Source organism: Aptenodytes patagonicus, chromosome 4 (assembly GCF_965638725.1).
Source record: "Aptenodytes patagonicus chromosome 4, bAptPat1.pri.cur, whole genome shotgun sequence".
NCBI lineage: Eukaryota > Metazoa > Chordata > Aves > Sphenisciformes > Spheniscidae > Aptenodytes > Aptenodytes patagonicus.
Window position 1 is genome coordinate 82,176,968 of NC_134952.1, and position 25,347 is coordinate 82,202,314.

General features: G+C 43.7%; 1 protein-coding gene across 1 annotated transcript in view; it reads left to right on the plus strand.

Annotated features, from left to right (window-relative positions):
• Nucleotides 1-1,873: 1,873 nt before the first annotated feature.
• Nucleotides 1,874-25,347, plus strand: part of ARSJ (arylsulfatase family member J) — a 46,748-nt gene continuing 23,274 nt past the window's right edge. The window contains exon 1 of the mRNA XM_076337320.1: nucleotides 1,874-2,426. Coding sequence (XP_076193435.1) covers nucleotides 2,050-2,426 — 377 coding nt within the window. The 5' untranslated portion in view covers nucleotides 1,874-2,049. The remainder of the gene's footprint in view (nucleotides 2,427-25,347) is intronic.

The window sequence follows — 25,347 nt, forward strand, 5'->3', positions numbered from 1 at the left end:
TAGGGAGGCAAAATCCAGACACTTGCAATTAGACAATGTTATTGAAGGTGATTAAAGAGTGTAAGCCAACATTTGACATCTAAGACACACACTATGGATTGTCAGTTAAGAAGCCGCTTCTTGTGGCTGCCTCTACCCGTTTAGTGCATGGAAGCTTCTTCGAAGCATCCATTGGAAGGTGTACCTGGGAGAAAAATACTAACTCTGGGAACCATTGAGTTGACTGTCATGCCGCCCCTTCTCTTCCGACACGATAATGCTGATGTTAGGAACTTTTCATTAGCGAAGCTACTCCAGCTGATTTGATTTTCCATGCGGCGCGCAGGTGAATACCACGCTGCGCAAGAGGGAAGTTGCGCTCCGTGAGAAACGAAGCCCCCCCCCCCCCCAGCTCCCTCCCCACCCAAAGATACTCTCGTGCTCTACAGAAGGCTGTTGGAGGCGGCGTTACTCGGAGCCCCCGGGGAGCAGAGCGAACTTTTACGAGTATACTGAACTTTCAGTACTGGAGTCCGTCAGCTCTTAAGAAACGAGGGACAGAAGCGTTCCTGCGGGAGGGATAGCGGCCGGCCTGTCTGCCAGCAGGGACCAGCCCGAGCTCCCGAGGGCTGCCAGCGCCGAGGTGCCGTAACTACAGGGTTTCGTCCAAGCGGCTGCTTAAGAGTTAACGCTTTATAAAATCTGGTTTGAGTGAAAGTTGTTCCTGTCACGGTGACTCACGATAGACAGGTCAAACCTGCACATTTACTTCGCTTTAGCCTAATCATGCATGAATGTAAGTTTCTGCTTGCTTCAGTGTCTTTCAGGACTGGGGTGAAGTTGTATTTTGCAACTGCAGCACATTCATGCTTGAACCCAAATTTTAAAGAATGATAGTACTTTGAAAAGGCACATTCCTCGCATTTGCCACAGCCTTACCAGAATTGGAGGGTTTGGGATTTGGGACCGGTTTGTGGCCGAAAACAAATCCGGTACATTCATACCTTCCAGATGTTTGCGGCGATTTCAGAAACACTTTAAACAATCAATATTTCGGGGGGCGGGGGGCGGAGGAGGAGGGCGAAACGACCACCTAGCTTTGGGAAGGAGACGGGGGACCCGCCGGCGGGAAGGGCTGCCCTTTGCAGCGGGGGGAGACGGCAGCAGGCGCTGCCCCGGGGGGGGGTGCTTCGCCTCCGAAATGCGGGGAGCAGCGAGGGAAGCAGCAGCATCCCAGGGGGGGCTGCTGCCCGGGCGGGGGGCGGGCGAGGAAGGGGAGGAGGTGCGGAGAGAGGGGAGAAAGGAGGAGAGGCCGGGAGGGGAGGGAAGAAAGCGGGAAAGAAGTTGCCGAGGGGGCTGGCCGGGGGGGGGGGAGCAGAGCTCTGGCTGCCTCCCGGGGCCGGGGTCCCCCTGTCCCCCCGGCGGGACCGCTCGCCCGTGCGCCGGGAGCCGCCGGGGGGGAGGGCGGCGGGGAGGGGAGAGGAGGGGCGGGGAGGCGAGGGGAGGGAGCGGCCCGGCAGCGCCGGAGGGGGCGGGCGGAGGGCGCCGCGCGGGCCGGTGTGCGCCGGGCGGGCGGGCGGGGGAGGCGGCCCGGCACGTCCCGACCCGTCCCGACCCGTCCCTTCCCGTCCCGACCCGTCCCGCTGGCCGCGGCGGCGCTGCGCCGGGGCGCCCTGACTCGCCCCGCCATGGGCACCGGCCCCGGGACGGGCAGGCAGCGGCGCCCCGGCGCGGGGCCGGAGGCGGGCCGAGGATGCTGTGACCCCCGGCGGGGCCCTGCCCACCCGGTCGGCACCGGCACCGGCACCGGCTTCAGCGCCAGCACCGGGCAGGGCGGCCTCCGCCGCCTCTCCCGCAGCAGCGGCTGAAGTTGCTGAAGTCGGTGGCGGCTGCGATGAGCGGGGCTCCTCTCCGCTCCCCCGCCCGGCGGGACCCCTGACGGTCCCTGCCCCCGCCTCAGAGATTGTTTCGGTTTGTTGGGGTTGGTTTTGTTTGGGGTTTTTTTTTTTTTTTGGTTTCTTTTTATTCTTATTTTTCTCTTCCGTCTCGCTCTTGCTCCAGCCGAGGTGAATGGCCCGCGGTGGGTGTAGCTGGCCTCACCGCCTCTGCAAGGGGAAAATGCTGGCCGTGGGGGTGCTGGCCGGCCTCTCGGTGCTTAGCCTCCTCACTTACGGCTACCTGTCCTGGGACAGCCTCGGACTCGGCCCCGGAGAGACGGAGGCGACGAGGACCGGGCTGGGAGAGGAGCCGGGGGCCGGCGCCCCCAGCTCGCAGCCTCACATCATCTTCATCCTGGCTGACGATCAGGGATTCAGAGACGTAGGGTACCACGGATCGGAGATCAGGACGCCCACTCTGGACAAGCTAGCCGCTGAAGGGGTTAAACTGGAGAACTATTATGTTCAGCCTATGTGCACACCATCCAGAAGCCAATTTATCACTGGCAAGTAAGTTTACTGCTTCGTCATTCACCTCACCAGCTTAAACGCTGTCCCTGTTGAAAAGAGCACGGGGCGAACCTGGCTAGGTACACCTCTGTCTTGTCCTGCAGGCACAGAGGTGCCTTTCCGATTCGCTTAAAAACCTTGAACAAAACGGACTTTCTAAGATGTTTGAAATAGCGAAATCAAAACTCACGCTCTGTGAGCCAATAAGGATTCAGCACTGTGAGCTGCCCCTGCAGAGTGCTATAGTGCGTTTACATTTACGGCACTACAAACATACGTGCTAGTTGTCAAGTAACGCTGCTATTACTGGGAAGCGATCAGCTTAGATTTTTCTGTGCGATTTCAGAGTGACTTACGGGAGGAGTCCGCGTTAGGGAACTGAAAGCGTTACGTCTTCTCCAGTGCATTCGTTGCAGCCGGCACGTTGGATCACGGGTCTTGCTGAACCTTGACTTAAGGCGAGTTCCCTCGGGGTTATATTGAATTTACGGGATGATTCCCCAGTGTGTCTCATGTGGCTGAGTGCAGGGAATCCAGGCTCTCTTTCAGGATCCTCCGAGCTGCAGTATCGCCCTCGTCGTGATGCGATTGCCGCTTTGCAAATGATTAGAAACTTTTCTCTTAAGCCGCTAAAATAGGTGCCGCACCAAAACGGCAAAAGCCGTGGGTTGGTGGTGTGTGCTTTGCCGTCTCTGGTAAATTGTGTTTTGTTGTGGTCTATTAAGTAAATAACCAATTGCCCAACCTAAGGGCCTTCTTACGTGTGAAGGTTAATAAGGATTAAGGGCAGGGGGGTATGCATTTGAACCGTAGGAACGGTTCCCAAATAACTCCCGAGTGTGGACACATTTACTCTGGAACAAAAATGCCTTGTTTCTGTTTAGCTTAACTCACTTTGACAGGAACGGGGAACTCTTAAAAGAGCAAAACAAAATGAGAGGAAAAAAGTTACATAGTTTATTTTCTCCTTTCCTTAAGTATAAACAGGAACAAGGCAATGTTAATATTGCTGGTGAAAGACGCACATGTTTAAATAAGCAGCTGGCCTGGTGTCTTGCATCTCCATATGGTAGAGCTGGAGATAATTCCTGGCCTCGGTCTAGTTCCCAGACTTGCTGGACCAGGGAGATTTGCCTGGAGAGCTGACACGTTATCTAGAGCAAGACTTCCCCACGCGTTTTTTTGGTTTGTTGGGTTTTTTCCCTTCTTCTTTACGTGGACTGCGTCTTAGAAGAGAAGTTACTTTGAGACACCTACTCACTCATTCGCGAGAACTTAGTTGCCCTGCGGCAACTAAACAGCTTGCAGGGAAAAATGTGTATCGGGATAGTGTGTAATGCGTCTCGGTTGTCTTTAAAGCTGCGCAGCAGTTGAAGCGAGGACCTGCGCCAGCAGCACGTAGCCAGCCAGCTTTCTGAGGACGGTGGTTTGGGAACCAGTGCTTTACAAAGGGAATGTCGTGCTGCACAACAATGACTCACGCAGCGGCTGGAGGAATGGGACGACCGGGTTCCAGGGGAACCAGGGTGCTGTGTCGGCTCTTGGAGACTGCAGAGGTTGTCTAAACAGAAAAAGAATAAACGGAAAGTAAGGAATAACAGTAACTCAGTTTAACCACTTTAATCCTTCTTTAAATATGGAGCAGTTTGTGTGTAAGTATACACTAATAGTAAAAGGTAGGCGTGTCCTCAGGAGCCCTGCTCTTTTCATCGGCTCGTCAGGCGGAAATGGTTCTGCAAATCTGCCCGCTTTGGTTTTGGAACCTTTTCTAGGAAAAAAGAAATTTGCTTATACTTCGTTTTTATTTTCTTCGTCTGCTGGTCTAAAACCCTTAGGACATTTTTTTCGTGTTGTTCTACTTTGGGAAAAAGGAGCAGCGGAGAGAAAGAACTGCCTCGCATGACTGAGAAATAAAGGAGGGAATGGTGAGGGATTAGTAGGTTTGGGTAGAGTATTAACAAGGCAGATTCAGAGGACGCTATTATCCCTTCTGGATGAAGATAAATGCTAGTGATAACTACTTTAATGCTTTCTTAGTAGAGTTACCTTAATTAAAATGCCAGGACTCAGCAACTTCTAATCCAGAAGAAGCGCTCTTATTTCTCGAATTCCCAAATGTGTTAGTTCAGGGCTAAAAGCCTGCTCGTCCACCGAAGGATCACCTGGATGCTCCGTGCCTCCCAATACACGCCCCATGCTTAACACGTTCCAAATGTGACCTGACTGATCTATGAAAAACAGAGGGACTTGTGTAAACCGGACTCATTAGGGAGCGCTGACTCACGTTGCCGAGTGGAAGTTAGGCTTCAGGCAAAGAGACTTCGAATGCTCCAAATTCTCCACAGGTCTCCAGGCAGTCCCTCTAAGGCTTGTGTTAGTAAAAAGACCCTTCTTTTGGTAGCTGTCCTGTGCTGGTGAATGAGCACGGGGAAGGAGGTTGGAGGTGGCACGTTGAAAGGAAGGGGTAGAATTAGCTCATTTTTCCCCTTCGTGCCGTACCGCAGCGTAACAGCTGGTGAGCCTGTCTTTCTGACCACCACTTCTTCCCTCTGTTTGCTTTCTCGTGTCCTGTGCTTGAGGCTTTGGCCTACTTCCATTTCTTGCCTTCCGCCAGCATTGCCTCTTTCCCCATTCACTCCATCCAAAGCTACTGCTTTGAGGCCAATAGCGAGGCTGGCTTCCCCGGCCTTTTATTTGGGGCTTTATTTATGGGTGCGGGGAGGGGGTTGCAGCTGAGCTCGATCTTGGGAACAAGGGAAGAAAAGTGTGAGCCACTGGGCCGAGTGCCACACGCGATGTGCTCTCCCGGCCGGCTGCGCTGGGGCCAACGCGGGGAGGTGAGGGAGGCGGCTCTCGGGAAGCGGCTCAGCCCGTGCTCCGCAGCTGCACAACTGCGATGGCAGAAGCGACCTGGGCGAGAAGAGAGTTTGCTCTGGCTTGTGCTGCTGCTCCTGGGACCGCTGCAGTTCCTGCCTGAGCTCCTGCAGCTGGGTTGAAAATTTGATGCATCGGTGGTTTTTGGAGACTCGTGCCTATTGTTGCTTTGCGCTGGTTTGAGCAGGGCACTGGCCTGCATATACTCAAGAGGTTATTGACCTGCTGATAAATTGTAGAAAGACTGTAGGCATGTTTGGCTTTTTCTTCTTCTTTTTTGTTTCCTCCCAAAGGATGTGAGTGAACGTAAGTTGTCCTCCAGACCAACCGTGTTGTGTGATACAGTATTTTTCTGTTGTTTTCTCCTTGAAAGTAACAGGCATGCCTCCATAAACTAAATAACTTAAACAGAGTAGCTCCGGATACCTAGCTTTAAACTAGTGCTGAGGTGAAAACTATCTTATACAGGCACTGAGTTAGGTGAGAAGTTTGCACGTGTGCATACGTCAGCCACGCTGGAGTATCCTGAAGATACAGAGAGACACGAATGCGGTACAGAATGCAGCTAAACTAAAAGACTACTTTTTAACTCATCCGTGAAAGAAATGAAAAATAAATGTTGTTTATGCTATTGTAATTTACGTGGAAGAACGTTAAAAAAAAAGCGGCTCAGACTTCAAGTCTTCAAGTTCTCCCCCCTAGGAAAAGGGGTTAAGAACGCGCAAGATACTCGGCCTGCGCCCCGCAGCCGGCTGGCCGAGCACTCATTGAGTTAGCTGCTGTATCTGTGTGCTTAATAGCCTTGGTGATTTTTCATTGCATCAATAATCTTGTAGACCAGTTTGGTAGTACGGTTTAAGATCTTGATTTACGGAACAATACAGGTCACGTAACGTACTAAGAAAATCTAAGATTAGTTGTGTGTGAAGTTTTCTGCACGTGCGTGTATGAGAGTGGGTTGAGGTGAGGTAGAGAGTATAAGACTGGTTTGTTATGGTCGTGTGGTATTGCTCGTTTAGATAATTTGGTAAGTTACGTTATCGTGAAGAGTCATCTCCTTTTTAAGTGAAGAACTCTATTGGAGCATAGTCGGCGTGTGGACGGTTTCCCAGAGTTTTTTAAGAACTTTTGAAAGATTATGACCAAAAGGAGGCATATTCCTCTGAGCTGGCGAGACAAAAAGACTCTAAGCTTAGATGAACATCTGTTGGGGTAGCTGACTCAGTTCTACAGAGGGTATTACGCAGTGTAGTTGTATTTGCTGCAGTGATACTTAATTCAGCAAGGGAATTTGAGAAATAAGACAGACTGATAAGAAAAGAAGGAATCTAGACATAATATGCCATAAATTTTTTTGGCATTATGTAGGCAGCAGACAACTACTTCCTCTTCTAGGCTCCCAGCTTTCTGCCGACCATCAGACTTGTAACCTTAGGACCGTTATGTGCGCTGGAATCCCTCTGAGCCACAGGAAGGTTCCCGACCTACGTGAGAGTAGGGACCTCCGTTTGCAGAAACCGGTGCACAGCTAGGGTTACAGACCACTAAGGAACCTGAACTCCCTTTTACCGTGAACGCTTATGAGTCACGGAAGCCCCGCGGTAATCTCAAGAAGGAGCTTTGCATGACGGGTGGCATGTGGAGATGGAAGATGTTGAGAACTGTTGGTCTGGGGAAACAAATCCTTTTTTTTTTTTTTCCCTGGGATAAAATGAAATATTGAGAATTTGCTCATCCAAAGCAGACAGAAATAGATTGTACAATCAGTAAGCATAATCAAAGTGTTATTTTAATATAAATAATTATACCTGTTATCTAATTATAGAAATATTACACATTTGTAAATATATATGGCTATATATAGCTAGTTAGTATGTATTCTCTCGTAGGCGTCCCTGTGCAGCAGTACATAGTTCACCATTAAAAATGACAACGTCTCAGCAAACTAAGAGTTATTTTGGCAAACAGAAAGAGACTAGAGGAAAGTTCAAATACTTCGAATTGAAAGCAGCGCAGCTGACTTGCAAGCAAAGAGAACTATTGTATTCTGGGGGTTCGGACTTCTCGGTAAGCCTTCTCATTCCCTGCCTCCTGGGTGCACAACGGTCCAAACTGCAGGTTCTGGTTGCTCTGAGGAGGAGCCGGTACAATGGTGTGTGACTGGGAAGTGATCCTCTGTGCTCGGAGTTGAAACGAAGGGTCTCAAAGACTTGAAGGGAATACTGGGAAACGTATGTAACGCTTCATGAGATATATTCCCTATTTTGTAGTTAACGAAATACGAAGGACTGCAGAATATCAGCCGTAAGCATCAAGAGATGGTCTGATACTTTATCTGCTCTGAAGTAAAGAGGCTTGGCAGTCATAGGTCCCGAGTTTAATTCTGATCAGTATTACCATTAAGAACCTGGATGATGAAATAAAATGTTCTGATGAAATACGCCACTAAGTTGGGAGGGACTGCCAGCATTAAGGGGCTGTAGCGATATTGAAAATCATCTTGACAAATCGGAGAAATAATCTGAAAAAAAAAGCAGAATTAAAGTCAGCAGTGATAAATAGAAGATACTGTGCTGGAGCAAGAATAACTTTACGAGCAGAGGATGGTGAACGACGCTTAGACAGCATTCCTTTAGAAAAGTAGCTGGAATTATAGTGACTCATGCACTGATGATAAAGTCAACAATGTCATGCTGTTGCAAAAAAAGGCAAACATCATACCAGTTTGTATAAACAGGGGAGCCCAGTAGATATGTGAAGCAGCCCTTCTGCTCTACAGCTGGAGCACTTGTGCCCAAACTTGGGCATCGCTCTCCAAGAGCAACGTGCATAATTGGAGGGTGGCCAGATAAGCGTGATCAGATAGCTCAGAAAGATAACTGCGGAGGACAGATCAGAAGGAGCGGAGTTGTTTAGTCTAACTAAAGAAGAGAAAAACGAGAAGGGACGTGATAAGTCTATATATAGCTCTTAAACATAAGAGCTATGCAAAGAGAAAGGGCATAATGTGTTTTCAGTGTCGTGACGGATGGTACAAGAGATGAGGGGCTTTCTTGAGTGGAGGAAAAACTTCAGGCTAGTTAACAGGGAAAACTTTCAAATGCTAAAGATTGCGAAACACTGGAATAGCTGGCTTTGGGAAATTGCTGAGTTTCTTCATTGGCAGTCATTAAGAACAGACAAGACAACTATGTCAGGAATGACATAATGTAGTTGAATCTGTCTTGGGGAAAAGGGTTGAACTGGATGGCTTCTCTTCCAACTCGTATTCCTCTGTGGCTCATTTGAAGTACATGTTAACTACAGAAGGCGTTCTGAAGGAGAGCGTTCATAAAACATTTTTAAACGCTAGAAATGATTTCAGCGTTCATTCCGAGAGAGTCTGTGTGAAAGCTGCATTTCAGTTTTCTCCCAGAAATTCCTGTTTTCCATATCCTCATTTTCTCCGAAAATTTTCAAGATTTTTCCCCCCTAGGCCTTCATGACTCTTGCAGTATGTCATTATTTATTTCTGCTGACTTCTTTCAGGACAACTTGTGGGACTGCTGCCAAAGATGTTGAGGTATCTTTTTCCATGTTCTTGTTATGTCTTTCACTTAGGATGACATAGTCCGTGTATATATATATATATATATATATATATGCATGCAGCATACCTAGAGAGCAAATAAATAATTAAATGCAAGGACTTCCTTTTCTTGTTTTGTTCTGCCTCTGTGCTCTCCTCTGGTCGTTCTGCAGAAAATTAGATCCAGGTACTGAACTGCTCTCTGGTCTTAAGCTATAAGAAGTCCGTTCATATCACCATAATTACTAACGCACTGAACGAAGGAGCATTTGGAGGCAAGAGCTGGAAAGGAAACTACATGCAAACAATCAAGATTAAAAAAAATAATAACATGGAGGAAGTAGCGAAGTGTAGTACAGGTTGTGACAGCTTTTTCTTGCATCGCTTTCTGGTACCATTTAAGAATATTGCTTGATGGTTTAGGTCCGCTGCTTGTAAGACAAACAGAGCGTTACCTGACATATATAACTAACTAGATAGCGGAAACGGATTAACTTTTGTTTTCATCGTCCAATTTCTACAAAGCGCAGTAAGTTAAAGAAACACAGTTGGAAATGAATTTCTAAAATCTGTGATTGTAAATTATCAGTACTCTGAGGAGTTTAAGTTACAGTCTTTGAGCCTGTGGTTTGCTGGGTTTTTTTTGGGGTTGTTTTGTTTTGTTTTTTAAACTGGAAAAGAGAAATTATATTGCATGAAAAATGTAGGCTTAAAATAACTGAGGAATTTTGCTCATTCAGCGTTGTTCCTGATATGTTTGCTTTGTGATTGATGCTGCACGTTGCTGCCTGTAACAGTAACTTGAATGAGTGGTAGTGGTGGACTCCTACTATAACAACTCAACTTTTCAATGTTACTCTTCCTTCACGAGACCCTTTAAGCGAACCAAGACGGGAAACTGAGGTGGGTGTCTGGAAACAAAACTGTGTAGTAAGAAGATGGGGGTTACTTTCATGTCAAAGGATTTAGACCAAGACAATCAAGTTAGGTGGGACTTAAAGTGTGGACAAATTAAATTCATGTTTTCATTAAAATACTTCACATTTCAGAGAAAGATTTGCCAGATTTATGAGCTAAAGGTCAGAAGAAGGGAAAGATCCGTCTGCCTTCTTTTTGTCTTTGTGACACTCCTGTTGGTGATAATATCAGACCCAGGGGTTTGTTTTCATAATTGTGTGTATCTTAGTTCTGGGTTTGAGTTTTTCTGCACTTTTGGTTTTAAATCAATTTTGTATTTGTTTTGTTGAATCAGGGCCCCTGCACACCTTAATACAATATTGTTTTAAGGTAATGGAGATCTTTAAACTTATAAAATGTTTGATCATTCTTGAATCCATTTAAAATGTACCTCTTTTTTGTTGTTGTTCCCATGATGTGTGCCTAGCAAAGCAGTCCTCATAAAATTGAGGACATTCGTACTGTAATACTTCATATCCTTAGCGTAATATTTCATTAATATGTGCACAGCCAAATAAAAATCATAATAAAATATGATAAATGAAAAGTATAAGCATTTATTTTGTATTGCCACATGTCAAGAAAGATGAGTGGATGAAAACTAAGCCATTAGATTTATGGAACTTGTGGTTATCTCTTGATTTTTTTTTTTCTTTTCGACAAACTAATACAATAATTATTTCAAATTTGGGGGAGTTAGATTTTTTTTTTCCCCCTTGTGTTGTAGTGATTGGTGTGAATTGATTTTTATATGAAAAGTTTATAATTTGTTGTGGAATCTGGTAATTTCCATTAAAAATCTAAAATGTTAATGTTTAGTAATGGATACCGTTTGATGCACGGGAGCAATTGCCTCTTCAGTGCATGACACTTTGCGCTGCTTTTTCCATGTTCTACTCCAGACTAGTACAGTTTCTTGCAGTGTGAGGAGCTAGCCCTTTCCCATCAATTCCTAGCTGTAAATCTTTGAGATTTCCTATTTCCCCTGTACTTTTTGCCTTGTTTTGTATTGATTCATATTCGGATTTTCTATCCTGAGGTGAGTTTGCTTATTTTTACCATGTATGCTGAAGAACGAATGAGGTCGTTTCATTTCACCAGCCTTAATTCATTGGATCAATATAAATAGTGCAAAATAGTAAGCGAAGATTGCGCCTGTGTGAGTGATCCTGTGTAGGATGTGTTTGCTTTATATCAGTAGTCTTTTCGTAATAGCTGCCCAATTTATTAGTTTTCTTACTTGAAAGCCAGTAGATCTGGCTGGTGACCTCAGCTGGTCTCTAAATGTAAATTGGCAGGCTGAAATGCAGTATGAAGAGTTCAGAAAGAAAGCAAGATAGCACTAATGGGTAACAAATTTAAAATGTTAATATGGAAGACGTTTTAACCATTGAGGTTTGACTAAAATAGCTTTTGACTTTTTGTGGTCGGCGATGAAATTGAAAAATTTTAAATAGGGAACTTTATTGTACCTGCTGGCTCATAGTAAGAAATAAGTTAAACAGGTTTCACGATTCTAGTTCAACTGCAATTGTAATGCGTTAATTACCTGTGTCAGCGATCACTTGCTGATTAATTCAGGCTGTTATCACCATATTATCAAGCTCTAGGTTGCGGGGGGGGGGAGGGGGAAACGTTGCTAGAGTTAGAAAACAAATCTGGGATAATGAAATACTTTTTCATATGCTTCAAATACACAATTATCTTCCCAAATGCATATATGAAGAGACTGTATTGGATAATAAGCGTTGAAGTAGACATTATTAATATCGTCGTTGTGGCCCCAGAGCCTTTATTTTCAACCCAGGGGCAGAAAATCAATGTATGGGAACCAAACCCACACCTTATTTTTTCTTACACTTAAACACCTGCTTAATAAAGACGTTTGTGCCACGACAGCTTTCTCGCTGCCACGGCACGTCGTCTTTGTGGGCGGCTGGTTGTGACCCGCAGGTGAACCGCGTCTTGCACGCGGGCAGGGGGGTGTGAAAGGAAGGGGGCAGGCTGCCCGACCAAGCGGCACCGGCAAGTGTGTGACCTGGGGGGTCCTCGCACGCAGGGGAGGGAGGAACGGGAGAAAGAGCACGGAGCTAATCGTGGTTTACAGCTGAGGCACCGAATGCGCGTTCCCATCCCACGTGCTGGAGGAAAAAGCAGTCCAGTGCCCCCTTTAAAAGGCATATAATAAGTCATAGAAATGTGTTTGGTTATTAAGATTTATAAGCACAAGTAAGGAAGCCTTTAATCCCACTATCTGGAAGCTTTAAACGATATTAAGAACAGTACAAAAGAAGGTCCCACAAATCTTAACTGTGCTTAAAGTCGCTGTCCTCAGCAGATATGTGGAATCAGGCCTAAACGCCCCCCTTCTATCTCAGTTTGCTTACCACACTGAGGGAAACGCAGACTTTGCGAGGCATCGTGCGTTGGTTATCGGTTTCCAGCTTCTGTTGGGCCCACTGCGTGGTCTGATCATCATTTGGTGCGTAGCGATCCACGTGATAAAGATATTTCAAAATACGATTTACTGATGCTATCAAGTTCTCTTCCTCTTAAGTGTTTGTTGTATTATGGCACAGAGTGATGGCATACAGGCAGTTTCCGTGATGGACGGTGGAAAACTGAAATTTCCCCTTGTTGAACATTAAAATATTCAAAAGAATCAAACGTATGTCTTCTGATAATTAAAAATACCTGATATTTAGTACTAAAAGCAAAACAGCATCCTTATTTCTTGATGATATTTGAATCAGGAGAAATGCAGGATTCTAACTAACTTGCTCTGGCTTTTATTTTGCTTTTTACTTTAAAAAAATAATAATTTTGAAATATTAATTCAGCTTTTTGGAGTACGTTTTAATTCCAATACATCCATTTATCAGAATATTAGCTGTCTTCTAGATAAACCTCTTGTGTCCATTTTCAGATTCAGTCCATCTTTCTCTTCATTTATACATTTTAAAGGGTTTCTTCCCTGACAGAGAATATTGTACCATTATGAGATAACGCTATGTAATTTTTCTTAGCATTTATAGAACATAAGTGGGTACCAAGGTACTACTGTAGAGGCAATCTCTGTGATAATAAGCTCTCATAAGAAATGAGTTCCCTTCTGTTTTGAAGAAGGAGAAAATTACAAATTTGAAGGAACGTTATAATTTGAGGAAAATGTGAAGCTGGAGGGAGTGGAGAAAATTAGTCTTGGGGTAGAGGGAAGCAACGTAGTATCTTTAGACTAAATATACTCTAACAGATATACTGTTTCCTCACAAATTGGGCCTCCATGAATTTAGTACACTTTGTCAAAACAATACTTACCATTGCATCGTGTATATGTATACTTAGTTTTCCTTGTCATGCATTACAGTCCATAGAATCATAGAAAACTGGGTGTGAGGGGACCTCTGGACGTTGTCTAATTAGGCCTCCTGCCAACTTACATTGCATAGCAGGGACACACTGACTTTATAAAGTCTCTTTTATTGTTTGTTTCCTCCTGGAAATAAGAAAATATTGCAAAGTATTCAAGAAATTGGAATCTAGACTGTTGTTAGGAAATTCCCCAGCTTTACCAAGTTACCAACTTTAGTGAACTTAAGAAAACTGTTTCATGAACTTTTTCATACTTGCGTTCAGCTCTTAAAAATAGCTTTTTTTTTTTTTTCTTTTTAAGGGCCAACTGATGAAATTAGTTTGGGGAATTTGTTAATGACCACAGCGTAATGGCAGCTCCTTCCTTAACTGTTCCATGGTCCTGTTTTCAAGAGACGTCAGAAAAAACTATTCTAGTGTGTTTGCTGATTTCTCTTAAACCAGAGTTTTTTGACTTTCGTACTTGCCTTGCTACCATCATTTCAAATTCATTCTGATTTGCAGCCTGCTTCTAGAATTTACTCTCCCGCAGGATGCTTTTCTTCAGTTTTCTCGCCGCCTGATACACAAGGTGAGGCTTTGAGAGCTGGGCTTGTTACTGTGCAAAAGGCAAGGCCGAGGGGAATCTCATCCCTGTCCTCAACTACCTCCTGGGAGGAAGAGAGAAGGCAGGAGCAGGTTCTTTCAGAGGCGCCCAGGGAAAGGAAGAAAGGCAATGGGCACTGGTCGCGTCAAGGCTAGGTCAGGCAGCTCGGAGAGGTTGTGCCATTTCCACTCTTGGAGAAATTTAAAGGCAACCGGAGAGTGCCCTGAGTAACCTGGTTTAGCTTGGAATTAGCCCTGCTTTTGTAGGGGGTCGGACCAAACGACCTCCACGAGCTGCTTCCAACTTAAATTATTTTACGGTTCTAATTTGTCACAATAAAATTCCTGGTGGAGGGGAGGAAGGAGCAACTTAACTTCTGTGTCGTTTCTCCCCCTGTAGAAGTACTCTAGGCAAAAAATAAAGTATTTGGAGCGTTTCCCTGCTTGGTTTATGGCCCTCTTAACCCGTCTGAACACGCGCTCTCCTGAGTCATCGTTATTACAGCCCTATTAAAGTCTTGTTTCTTTAAGAACACGGCACACTGGTAAGAGTATAACACCACTAAATTTAGCATTGTATCTCAAATTCTGAACAGTCGCCTGTACTTTCACCAGATCTATGCAGGGAGCGTAGACATTACTAAAGATAGAGAGACTTACATGCGTCAGGTGTGTACTTCACTGAAGCGGTTACGCAGTTCGTGAGATTTATTTCTGTCGTCTTTCTTCTTAACTTCTTTGTTGCTGCTGTTACAATACGGAATTCATTTTAATAGGAAGATGAGAATTCGATCCTGTATACAGTGCAGAAGGAAGATAACATTTCCTCGGTTCGTAGTTTTGCAACTATGCAATTTTGGCCCTTTTACATCTCAAAACCTTTAAGGCTTCATTTAAGATTAAAAAGAACAAGCCTCTGTGATAAACTGAAGAATGTTTGGCCATCTTGGTGATACTAGGTATATGTGCTGTGAGTGGTGCAGTCTCATGTAATGATGAAGAGCTTAGGTAATACTGTTTGGCACTGTTATAGCCCTGTTGAGTCTCTACTCTGTCACAGATTTCATTTTATAACCTTTGGCAGTAATGTGCTTCCCACAGTGAAACTGCATGTAGCATCTCTCTCGAGAGTTTTAAGGTTCTCCGTTGATTTCAAAGTTTTGTATGTTTTTGCCCCCTGAGACGATTTCACGGTTTATGGATTGGGTTTCCATTGTTACCGGCTTCTGTTTTCGCGTTCCTTGTATCGCTTCGAAATTTTGGGACTGCTTTACCTGGTTGTGACGAGGCTTTGCAGAACGAATCTTGCCAGGGTTGAGCTGATTGCAGGCCGGATTGCTTGACTGCTTTTTAGCCTCCGTTTGGAGGAGTCACGTATTTTCACAGGCGTTTTCAGTAGAAATGCTTCTGCTTGCTTTGAGCTCAGAGCTTTCTATATAGTACATTATATTTCTGCCATGCAAAACATTGGCTATTTTCCACTGGGGAAATGTAGCTCAAGTAGCGCGTTAATGTCTTCTATACTACCCTCAAGGCTCTTATCTGTGTTGTTACTAGAAGCCAAGTGGCTTTCCTCAGCATCCTTTTGATGCTCTGCCTGCTGCTACCAAATGTGACCTTGAAGTGCACTGGAGTTTAATCGTCTCAATTCTAGCTGTTATCTCCCACGCTGCATTTGTTAACTAGGCATGATCTTTACCAGTAAGCTGATTTAACGGTTTTGTTTGTATAGATGTAGCTTTTCTGGGCAAGTCCTTATAGTGCTTTTGAATCTGAAAAACTGTCACGTCAAGATGACACTTTATTATTCAGCATGCACCCTCTGTGTAACTGAGTCATACCTGCTCACTTCAGTAACAAAAACATGTATTTTGCTGCCATTAACCATGGTGAGTCAGCTTAGGTAAGGCAAAAATAAGTTTGTGTGCTATTTTGCTTTGTTTTTCTTAATAAACAAGTCACAGTCTGAGACATCTTAAAAGAAAAAAATCAGAGTAACGCATGTCGGTGTGAAATGATTTCATGTCGTAGGTGGGTTTTTGGGGGGGGCTTGGGGGGCATTTCTGCTCCTTAGGAAATTATTGATCTTCATAATGATTGCATTTAGGCTCAGAAGCAGATACAGGAGAAAAAAATGTAAGCGGTCAGTCAGATGGCAAAGATTTTAGTTTCTGACCTTGGGATCATTTGCCCAGGTTCATGTGTTTGGAAGCCCTCCCTGTAGGGTGAAGGCGCCCTTCACATAAGAGGAAAAGCGGTGAGCAATCCCTCTTCCTTCCCTGTTAACCAGGAGGAAGCTGTTTCCTGGTGTGTGTTTCTCGTGTGATGTTTGTGTGTTTTGGAAAATGAGAGTAGCATAGGCATGGTGGTAGGGACGCTTGTGTAAGAAGAGGTATTTTTTCTAATTAACACTGAATGCAGTTAGGTTGATAGTAACTGTAAATTAAGAATAAGTTCCTGCGTTAGAATCATTGATTTAAATTATTATATGGAACATACGAATGGAAAACAAAAAACCCAAGCATTTTGAATATTTTCAAATTCAGGTATTCATGCCAAACATTAATGTTGGTATTCATAATGCAAAGTTTTGTGGAGAACAAAAAAATCAACACCCCCCCCCCCAAAAAACAAACAAACAAACACACACACCCCCAAAAAAAAAACAAAAACCAAAAAACCCAAAACCCAAACCAGCGGTAATTGAAAATAATATGGCTGGCACCATGAAAAGCAGCTTTTTCGTGCAAGTTCACCCCTTAGGGAGTAATCAGGCCATTACACATACCCTACTCCTGGCATCTAACTTAGATGCAAATGAAAGCACCGAAGCTGGGACCCTGTATAGCCAGAGAGAGAGAGAGAGAGAGTCAGTGGAGATAAATGGACATCTCCGAGGAGGTGACTCAAAACACCTTAGTTACATACTTGGAAGTATATGACTGCTCCCTCTCTGTGTAAAATGTGCTGAATAAAATTTTTGGAGCCTTACCATGCATGCTTTCTGACAGCTGGAGGAATAAATAACAACTGAAGAGCCGTATCCAGCAGAGTTCTGCTGGATAAAGTTCTTTCAAGAAGGACAATGGCAGGTTTCTTTACTGGGGCAGGGGAGAAGTGGGATAGTAGCTGGAGCATACTACAAGGATTACCACATCTGTCCTGGTCTAAACCTTCTCTTGGATTGCCTTTACGGCTGCAGGCAGGCAGCATGACTTGTCCAAGCTTCAATTTGCACATCTGCATCAGTGAACCTTCTTACGACGTTGCTGTTAGAGGTTTGGAGCAGGGGAGGTTTCTGAAATTTGATCAACGTTCATTAACTTGGCCCAGTTGCCAGGTCCTTCTGCAATCTCCTGTCCTAGGGGAAAAGCACAGGAAATTATTATGTCCACAGTAATTACTGGTTTTCTGTGCCACACTTCCCTCCCATCCTTCAGGACGCCTCTTTGACCTTTTTCAACCCTATCCCCAAAAAACATTTGAGCCTTTCAGGTTGTTCCAGAATCAGTTTTAAACCTTTGCAGCCTCCCAGACATCTTCCAGGCTTTCCTGGATACCAGCCCACCAGGTTGTCCTTTTGGAGTCTCTGTCTGCTTCCAAGGCCAATCAATTCAGCTGCCCAGACTTAAATCTATTTTCTTAATTTCCCTCCTTCTCCTGCCTCCTGCACCAGGCGAAGGGGGGGCCAAAACCAAGTCTTCTCCACAAGGAAGAATCGTATCACCCTGTCCTTTAGTTCTCTCTCTAAATCGTCAGGTATTTTTTGGCTGAATAGCAAGCTTGATGTATCTTTCAGGCACAATCAGAATTTATGCTCCTGTTAATCAGTTACCGGCACGCATGCATGCAGCTTTTGTATCTGTAAGGTAAGAACATTTATACTTGCCTTATCAGAGTATTTTAAGCCTGGCTTAATTATAGTTGATCACAGTAGTAAATATACTTTAAGAAGTATAATAGATAATACTCCTTGCACAGATCTGAAAATATTTTAAACCAGTTTAAAGGCCTGCTGTCAAAGGGGATTTTCTAATAAATACTTGGTTTTTACCCCGTAGCTTGCTATCAGCGTAGTGTTTGAAAACTGGAAAAGGTGATACTAACAGGGAGGAGAAGAAACAGCACAAAGGTTGTGCTAATCCTAAGAATGTTTGAAAAGAAAACAAACCCAAGGCACTTGGAAGCAGTTCAGGGGGTTCTAATTAGATATGACATGATATGATACGTGATGTGATATGATATATAGGCAAGATTATTCACCTTTCAAGTTCACCCTTCTTTATTCAAACCAAACCATGCTTCACTGATTTACTACAAGTCCTGGAATTTCTCTTGCTACTGCCACCTTGTCTTAGCAGCGCGGGGAAATTTGTTACACTTCGGTTTGCAATCTGATACGAGAACAAGGTGTTTTCAGAAAAGCAGATGGCTCTTTTTACAGCTGCAGCCGCCTGGGTTCAGCCCCTCTTTCGCCATGGCTGGCGTTGCCGGACCCGGCTCCCGCAGGCGCTGCCGGCGTTCCGGTAGCGGGGAGGAACTTGCCGTCTTCGTGCTAAAGGAAGAAATCAACCGCCGCGCTGCTCAGACTGGTTTTTCTCGGCTGTTCTCTGTGGATCCAGTTGCTTCTGCTGCACAGCAGCGTGGGCTGTGTTTAATAGAATCTCAGCTGGACTGACCGGCTCAGGCACAGCTAGTGCTCTCTGGTTGTCTTTACGGCTCCTGAACTGAAGCTGGCTTGCTTCTGGCCAGTTAGGAATGGAGAGAACAAACTGGCATTTGCTGCTCTGTATCCGTACAGATACCTCTAGGAAACAGGGATTTAAGAGGTCTTAATAAATTGCCTAGCCTATCCTACTTTAGGAAATGGTAACAAAAATATTATTAAAATATGTGGGAATAACTTGTTCTTAAAAACCTTCTACAAAGATTTCCACGCTTTCCCCCAGGCAGTCTTAGCTATAATTTCAGTTATATAGCTTTTAAATTGTCTAACTTCCATCTTCCTTGCTGCAGCTTAAGCCTATGATCTCTTGACGATTCCCAAGCGAAGAACTTAACTTGGCTACAAAAAGGCAATAAATCTCCTATACGTCTGAAGTCTGTTATCGTGTCTCTGCTCTTCTCTTCTCTAGCCTGAGTAAAATCAGTTCTTTCCATCGGTCCACATAGATCTTGGTTTATATACCTCTGATGACCCTTAACGATCTCCTCTGGACTTTTTACACTTGGGCCTATTTTTCATGAAAAGTGACACCCAGAACAGGACACAATGTTCCGGCTGAAGTTTGACCAGTACTGCCTCGATATTTTGTTCTAAATCCCAAAGTTTCTAAAATATTTTCACTGTTGCGTAATTGGAAGGCAGGACATCGACTCCTTTACTGGCATAGATCTGCCTCAGCAGAAAATCTGGCCAAAGCATCTGTGTATCAGGGAGTGTATGACTCTTTTTCCACTGCTGATGGGTCGGAAATGTCACAGGAATAACAGATCTTGTACTATTTTTACCAGTGAAGCTGTGGTCTGCAAATTAAAACAAGATGATCATCCTTACGGGTTTGTTCCTGTTAAAACACCCACGTTCTGGTGCAGTGCAGGTCGAAGTGCACTCAAGCCACCCCAGACCGTAATAAGATAACAGCCAAGTTTGAGGTATGTCCCCTCTCTGGTCTGAATGTTTGGGTATGAAGCAAACGCATTTCCTTTTCCTCTAACAGACCTGAAAAACCTTTGTCAGCTGTTTTATTGCCTTACTTTAAACAGGATGTCATATGTTTTACTTCACCAGTCACTTTTATACGTCCCAATGAGATGATGCTTTTTTCCACAACATCAAGTCATTGCTGACTCATCTTCAGATTGGGTTATTAGTAAGCCCCAGCTCTTTTTTTTTCTGCAAGAAAATAAGTTTGTGCGGTTGATTATTCCTACCTAAAAGCACTACTTTGCAGTTGTTGTGAGTGAGTGAATTGCCTTCTGCTTAGTTCAGGCTGTTCCTCTAATTCAAGTTCATTTTGAATTTCAACTCTCCTCTCCAAAAGGCAATGCAGCAGTTCTACTAGCGCAAATTCACAGTCTGCACAGGTAACGAAATTCACTATGTATAGATTTCACCTGAAAAATGTATTCGTAACCCATGTGAAATTAATCACTATAAATGTCATTAACCCAATTGCTCTTAGTTACTCCTCACAGGTGTATTTTAAGAATGAAAAAGCCTGTAGCTTAAATATATTTATTCCAAATTCTTCATCTTAGAACTTGAAACCGAATTTGCCGAATATATTTTCAGGATTAGTTAAGGAAATCATACGGGCATTTCATGATGCCTTTTTCAGCCTTGGGCTTTTGGAGTCTTGGGTGTTTGTTTTGTTTTTGAGGTGTTTCTACTCTCCCTTCTCTGTGTTTCTGGTTCATCACACAAAATAATTATCTTGGGTTTTGGCATTACAACGTCAAATGAACCATGCCGTTGTCAATGCATCCTGCTATGCTAGAGTATTACTGGATGTCATCTGCGGGTATTAAATGAAGATAGGAAGAGGTTGATTGTCTGATCTTAATTTGTTTCTATATTTCTCTGAAGAAATGAGGCAAACAAGTACCAAAATGAGTGGACAGAACCTTCTCTGTAGCCACGTTGTTGTGCTGAAGCTGGCAGAACAAGGCTGGTAGAAGCCGGGAAACCCGGCTGTCCTGGTCTGAATCTCAGTTGCGTACTTCCGATAGCGAGCAAGGAAGGATTTGTCTTCTACAAGTTGTAATTTCTCCATAGGTGGGGCTGAGCCTTGTGGCTCGTAGACCTTCAAGCTGAAGTTGCTTGAGTATATTTCTTCACAAAAAAATTGTCTGTATTGCAGATCAAGGTGATCATAAATCATATGCAGGGCCGGAAAGCTAATATGCAGGTACAGCTCCTGTATTCAACAATCCAAGTACACTTGTACTCTTTAATATTCTCATTGCTTTGTTTCTCTGCTGAGGAAAGACCAATTTCATTAATTAATGGACATTGACATATGAAGGCATTATCTTAAAAGACCGTTTGAAGCTTTCCAGTCTTTTGAAGTAGACATATGGTGTTTAACAGCAAGGACATTTTCTACAAAATTACTGTTGGGGCCTCATTAGGTTTTAAAGATTAGAGCTGACCAATTAGGCATGCTCCAGGTGTTTCCTCTGCTATAGCTAATACCTGTTTCTATTAGAAATATGACCTTTATTTTCTTTTGAATCATGTCCAGCAAAATGCAATTGTCACTTATTATCAATGAATTGGATTTTGGTTTCAGGAATAAACCATGCGTGTTCTTAATTGTGTGTAAGAGTTTCTTCTCTTCCTCTCCAAAGAACATGGATTATGATGAAGAAGGTAGGAAAAATAATCCCTTACTAGATTGAAACCATCAAGGTTATATCACAAAAAATTGAAATTGTCAGTTTCTTCGTTTAAACTAGCATTACTGGAGAGGGCAAGATCTGTCGCATAGCCAGGGGTTCCTCGTTTTGGTGTATCACCAGTTTTTGTTGTCTTTTTTCTTTAACGCTAATAAAACATCCTTGTGAATTGGCCAGATTCTGTGCACAGTACTGCGATTTAGTAAAATTCAGTGTTACTCCTAATTTTCAGAAGACAGTGCTGAAGATTTTAGACCTTCACTACTCAAAATAGTAAGTGCTAAAGAAGTACTCAGCCTTTTAAAAAGGCTTCCTAAAAGAAAAACTTCCATGCTCAAAAATACATTACTCCTAAAAAGAAATACTGTCATTTCTCTGCAGTGATGATAGAACAGTCTGTAGAATAGATGTCTGTTGGCCTTCTTAATGTATTGCCTGACCTAATTTTTGTAAAGTGCAACTACTGTATCAGGAATCATCATCCAAATGAAAATTATGGCAGAAGAGTTCTAGTCTTAAAATGATTTATACCAAATGATCGTGTACGTAATTGGAAGTAGTTTTTGAAAGAACTGTCTTGTGTCCAATTTAAAAGGGAAAATAATGGAATACTGAATGCCAAGTAAAGTTTTGGTATCTAGAAAAAAGATTAGCAAGGGAGACATGAAAGTTGTCATTTTCTCTATCACCAGTCTTCTACGGAAAATAAATTTGCTGTCTCACTTGAACTTTCAGTCTTCTGGCAACAAATGTACATGGCCATAGTAGTTGGCTTTAAAAAAAAAAAAAAGTGCAGAAAAAAACACACCCTTGTCTAGCCTAATTCCCTTGGCTTGCACGTGGGAAACTTTGAATTTAGCAAATGGAACAAGCGTGGTCTGAATCTGCTCTGTTTGGTAGCAGTTGATAAGTTGTGTCAAAACAGTCCTGCGTACTTGGAATTAAATACTGCCCATTTTTGAAGGAAACACTTGCAAATATTGCCACCCTGCAGAAGTGTCTGAAACAGTTGGTGCTGGTACAACATTGGCCAGGCAGGAATGGAATTAAAATATTTCCCCTCTGCCGTCTGCTCTAGGCTTATCAGCTGCTAATGCCATACAGAAACCGTGTCTGTCTATAGTACGCTGATCCAAACTAAAAATATTTTCCTGCATAAAGTGTTTTCTTTTCAAAGAAATCTTTCAGCCTGTTGGGCTTTAACAACCGTGCTTTAATTGCAGTCAATTTGTCTCGCCCCAAAACCTCCAATGCATCAAAATCTGCTGCCCTTCACAATTAATAACTTAACATCAATTGCATCGACACGGATGGAAATACTCCAGGTTTACAGTGGTCCAGTGCAGACTAATTAGTGACTTCATATTGGAAAGTATTCAAGTTCTGAGTCTAAATGAACTAGACACAGAGCATAAATTTACCTTCACATCCTTTAAAAGTATACTAAAATATTTTATGCAAATGGCCCAAACACCGCAGGCGTCATATAATAAATTTCAATCGTTTCTTTTAGGAAACCTTAGCAAAGGAAAGAGATCACTTGGAAATGAACGCTAGAAAAGTTTACTGTAAATATGAATCAGTATAAACAAAGACTTATTTTAGTGGTTCTTGCGGTTCAAAAATGTAATTTTAAAAATTTATTTTATGTTTTTTATTTTATTCCTCTTGCCAAAGACAACCGGTGACTGTACTTCATCTCCCACCCCCGTGCTGGGTGTATGGGCCACGCTGAGTCAACGTATGTAACTCACGTGGGAAAGTGTGCTTCATGTTGTCCTCTGCGTTCCCATTCTATCGAGCAAGTGATGCTCAGTCAGCGCCAGGGACCAGGAACGCAACACGCTCAGCCCATGCCACCTCCTGTCGTGGCAATGTCCTCTCCATGCCCGCAGAAGGAAGGGGAAAAAAGGTGATATACAACGATACAGGAGACGTTTACATTTTCGACACTCATCATGACTCTTCAGATGCTCAGGGCAGCCTCAGAAAGCTGGTGGAGAGCCAGAGGTACAGTGCAGTGTGCTGATAACGTCAGGTACACGGGTCCATCTCTTGCGTGCTACGCCCAGGGAACAAAGCAAGCCAGTGACCTCAGCCAGAGATAAAACTTCATCCGTCTCCAGAGGTGAAGACCCGATTAGATGATTTACTAATTTTCTTAGTTGTTAATGACTGCACTCTTCCTAGTATTTGGTGTACATTTCAGAAACATCATTTTTCCGTTAGTGTGGTTTTACATTAATATATCTGTGTCTTGTTAGCTAGATGAACCTAAATTTAAGAGCCAGTGAAGCCGTTATTTACAAGATTTTATTTAATACACACACGCGGTTTTGCCATGGTTAATGAAAAAGATGTGACTTATTAAAATAGAAATAATTTGTTAAACGTAAAATGTCATTCCCTTAAAGCTATAATTCGATATACCGTTTCGAAATAACAATGTGGATTTTCTTAAATTAGTTGTTTAGTTAAATAAATCTAAACAAACCCAGACAGTCTGTTTAGGTAAGTGGTAGGCACTTGAGGACAGGTGATACACAAAAAGCAGAGAAATGTGCACACACAAAAATCTGCCTGCGGCTGAACTGGATGTCCCCTCCCGTTTTCTGTCCCCTGCTGGGACTGAGGATCCTGGCGAAAAAACTGAGTGTTCTGAGTTCCCGTGGTACAACTGGAGATTGGCATGCCAGGAGACATGACAGGGAGGGAACAGATTGCTTCCCTTCACTGAAATAGATGATTTAACCTATTTACTATGTATGGCGCACAGTTGTTAGTCTTTAAGGGAAAAAATGTTCACAGGCTGTGCGTGTTTGCTGATACCACTTGCTTCTAAATTTGCACCTGATGAATCCATTATTTAAGGAAGTGGGGAAGGAAAGAAACCGATGTCTTAATTTGTGTAGGTGGACGATAATGCAAGAGCCGGGGAAGCAAGAGGACGACCTGCTGTTGAGCCAAGAGCAAAACTTTTTCTAGGAGGGAGAACGTGCTGCCGTCCTCGTGCTGCCCGTGCTTATGCAGGGCCAAAGAGCCCCAAAACGCTGGTTGGCGAGGCGGGTGAATGGCAAAAGGGAAGGAATAGGAAAGGTGGGCCTGGCTTCCCCCTCTTTCTGTCCTTCGTCGTCGTAACCTACCCTCCCACCCTGGACTCGCTCTGGGAATTTTTGAAAGCCGTTTTCAGAGAGATAAAGGACGGGAAATCCAGCATCTGTAATTGTCATCGCAGACGTTTGAGAAAGTCACTGGGCTGTGGAAACTGCAGCTACTTCGGCCTTCAAGCTTTGGCCCTCCATAGCTGCTTCTGTCGAAGGGTTTCACGCAGCTTTAGAGACATTAATAAGGTTGGCTTCGCAGCGCTCTGTGAGAGGAGGGCAACTGAATTATTATGCTGGTCTGCTAAAATGAAGAACTGTGAGGGGCAAATTAATTTTAGCTTAGCTATGTGGCTTAAGATACTTCTGCCTTGCTCAAATCTGTCACCTTTCTGAAGTCGGAGGTTACTGCCCACGTGCCGGAGGGAGCAAAAGGGCACGTCATTTTGTCTTTGCCAACTCGGACCACAGTCTGGAGTATTAGCTTAAACTATCATTGAAGCTAGGTTTCTGCTAGGACCAAGGCAAATTTTCTCCGGGGTGGGCAACCTCTGAGAGAGGGTAGAGAGAATAAGATCTCAAGAGGATGCCACTATTTGTTAAAGAGTCGGAGTCCTACGTACTTCGTCCTACATCTCAAGGGAAGGTTGAGGCAAATCGAGAGAGAGACTCCACCTTTCCTGAATCCGTGTTTTGCTTCTTTAGCGGCCAGTTTACTTTAGGATGGAAAAGTGCAATGTGCAGGCGTAGTGTTTCAGTTTTGGGGTTTCTTTTCTAGAAAATAAACTATCTGCAGGTAATAGAAGGCCATCAAACGCTTTTTAAACAAGCAGCTGAAAACATGGCCATAATTGGGAAGAATTTTGAAGTAGGAGTTCCTGAGTCAGGAGAAGTGGAATTTTGTAAGCACATTCCTGAGGGAGTGAGTGGGAGAAATCATTCTTTCTGGTGAGAGCATGAAATAGTGTATCTGCATTTGGGGGTTTTATTAAAAGGTATAGCACACGCTTCGCATGATTCCACTTTTTCAGCAAGCTAATTTGAAGCTATCTTTTCCATCTAT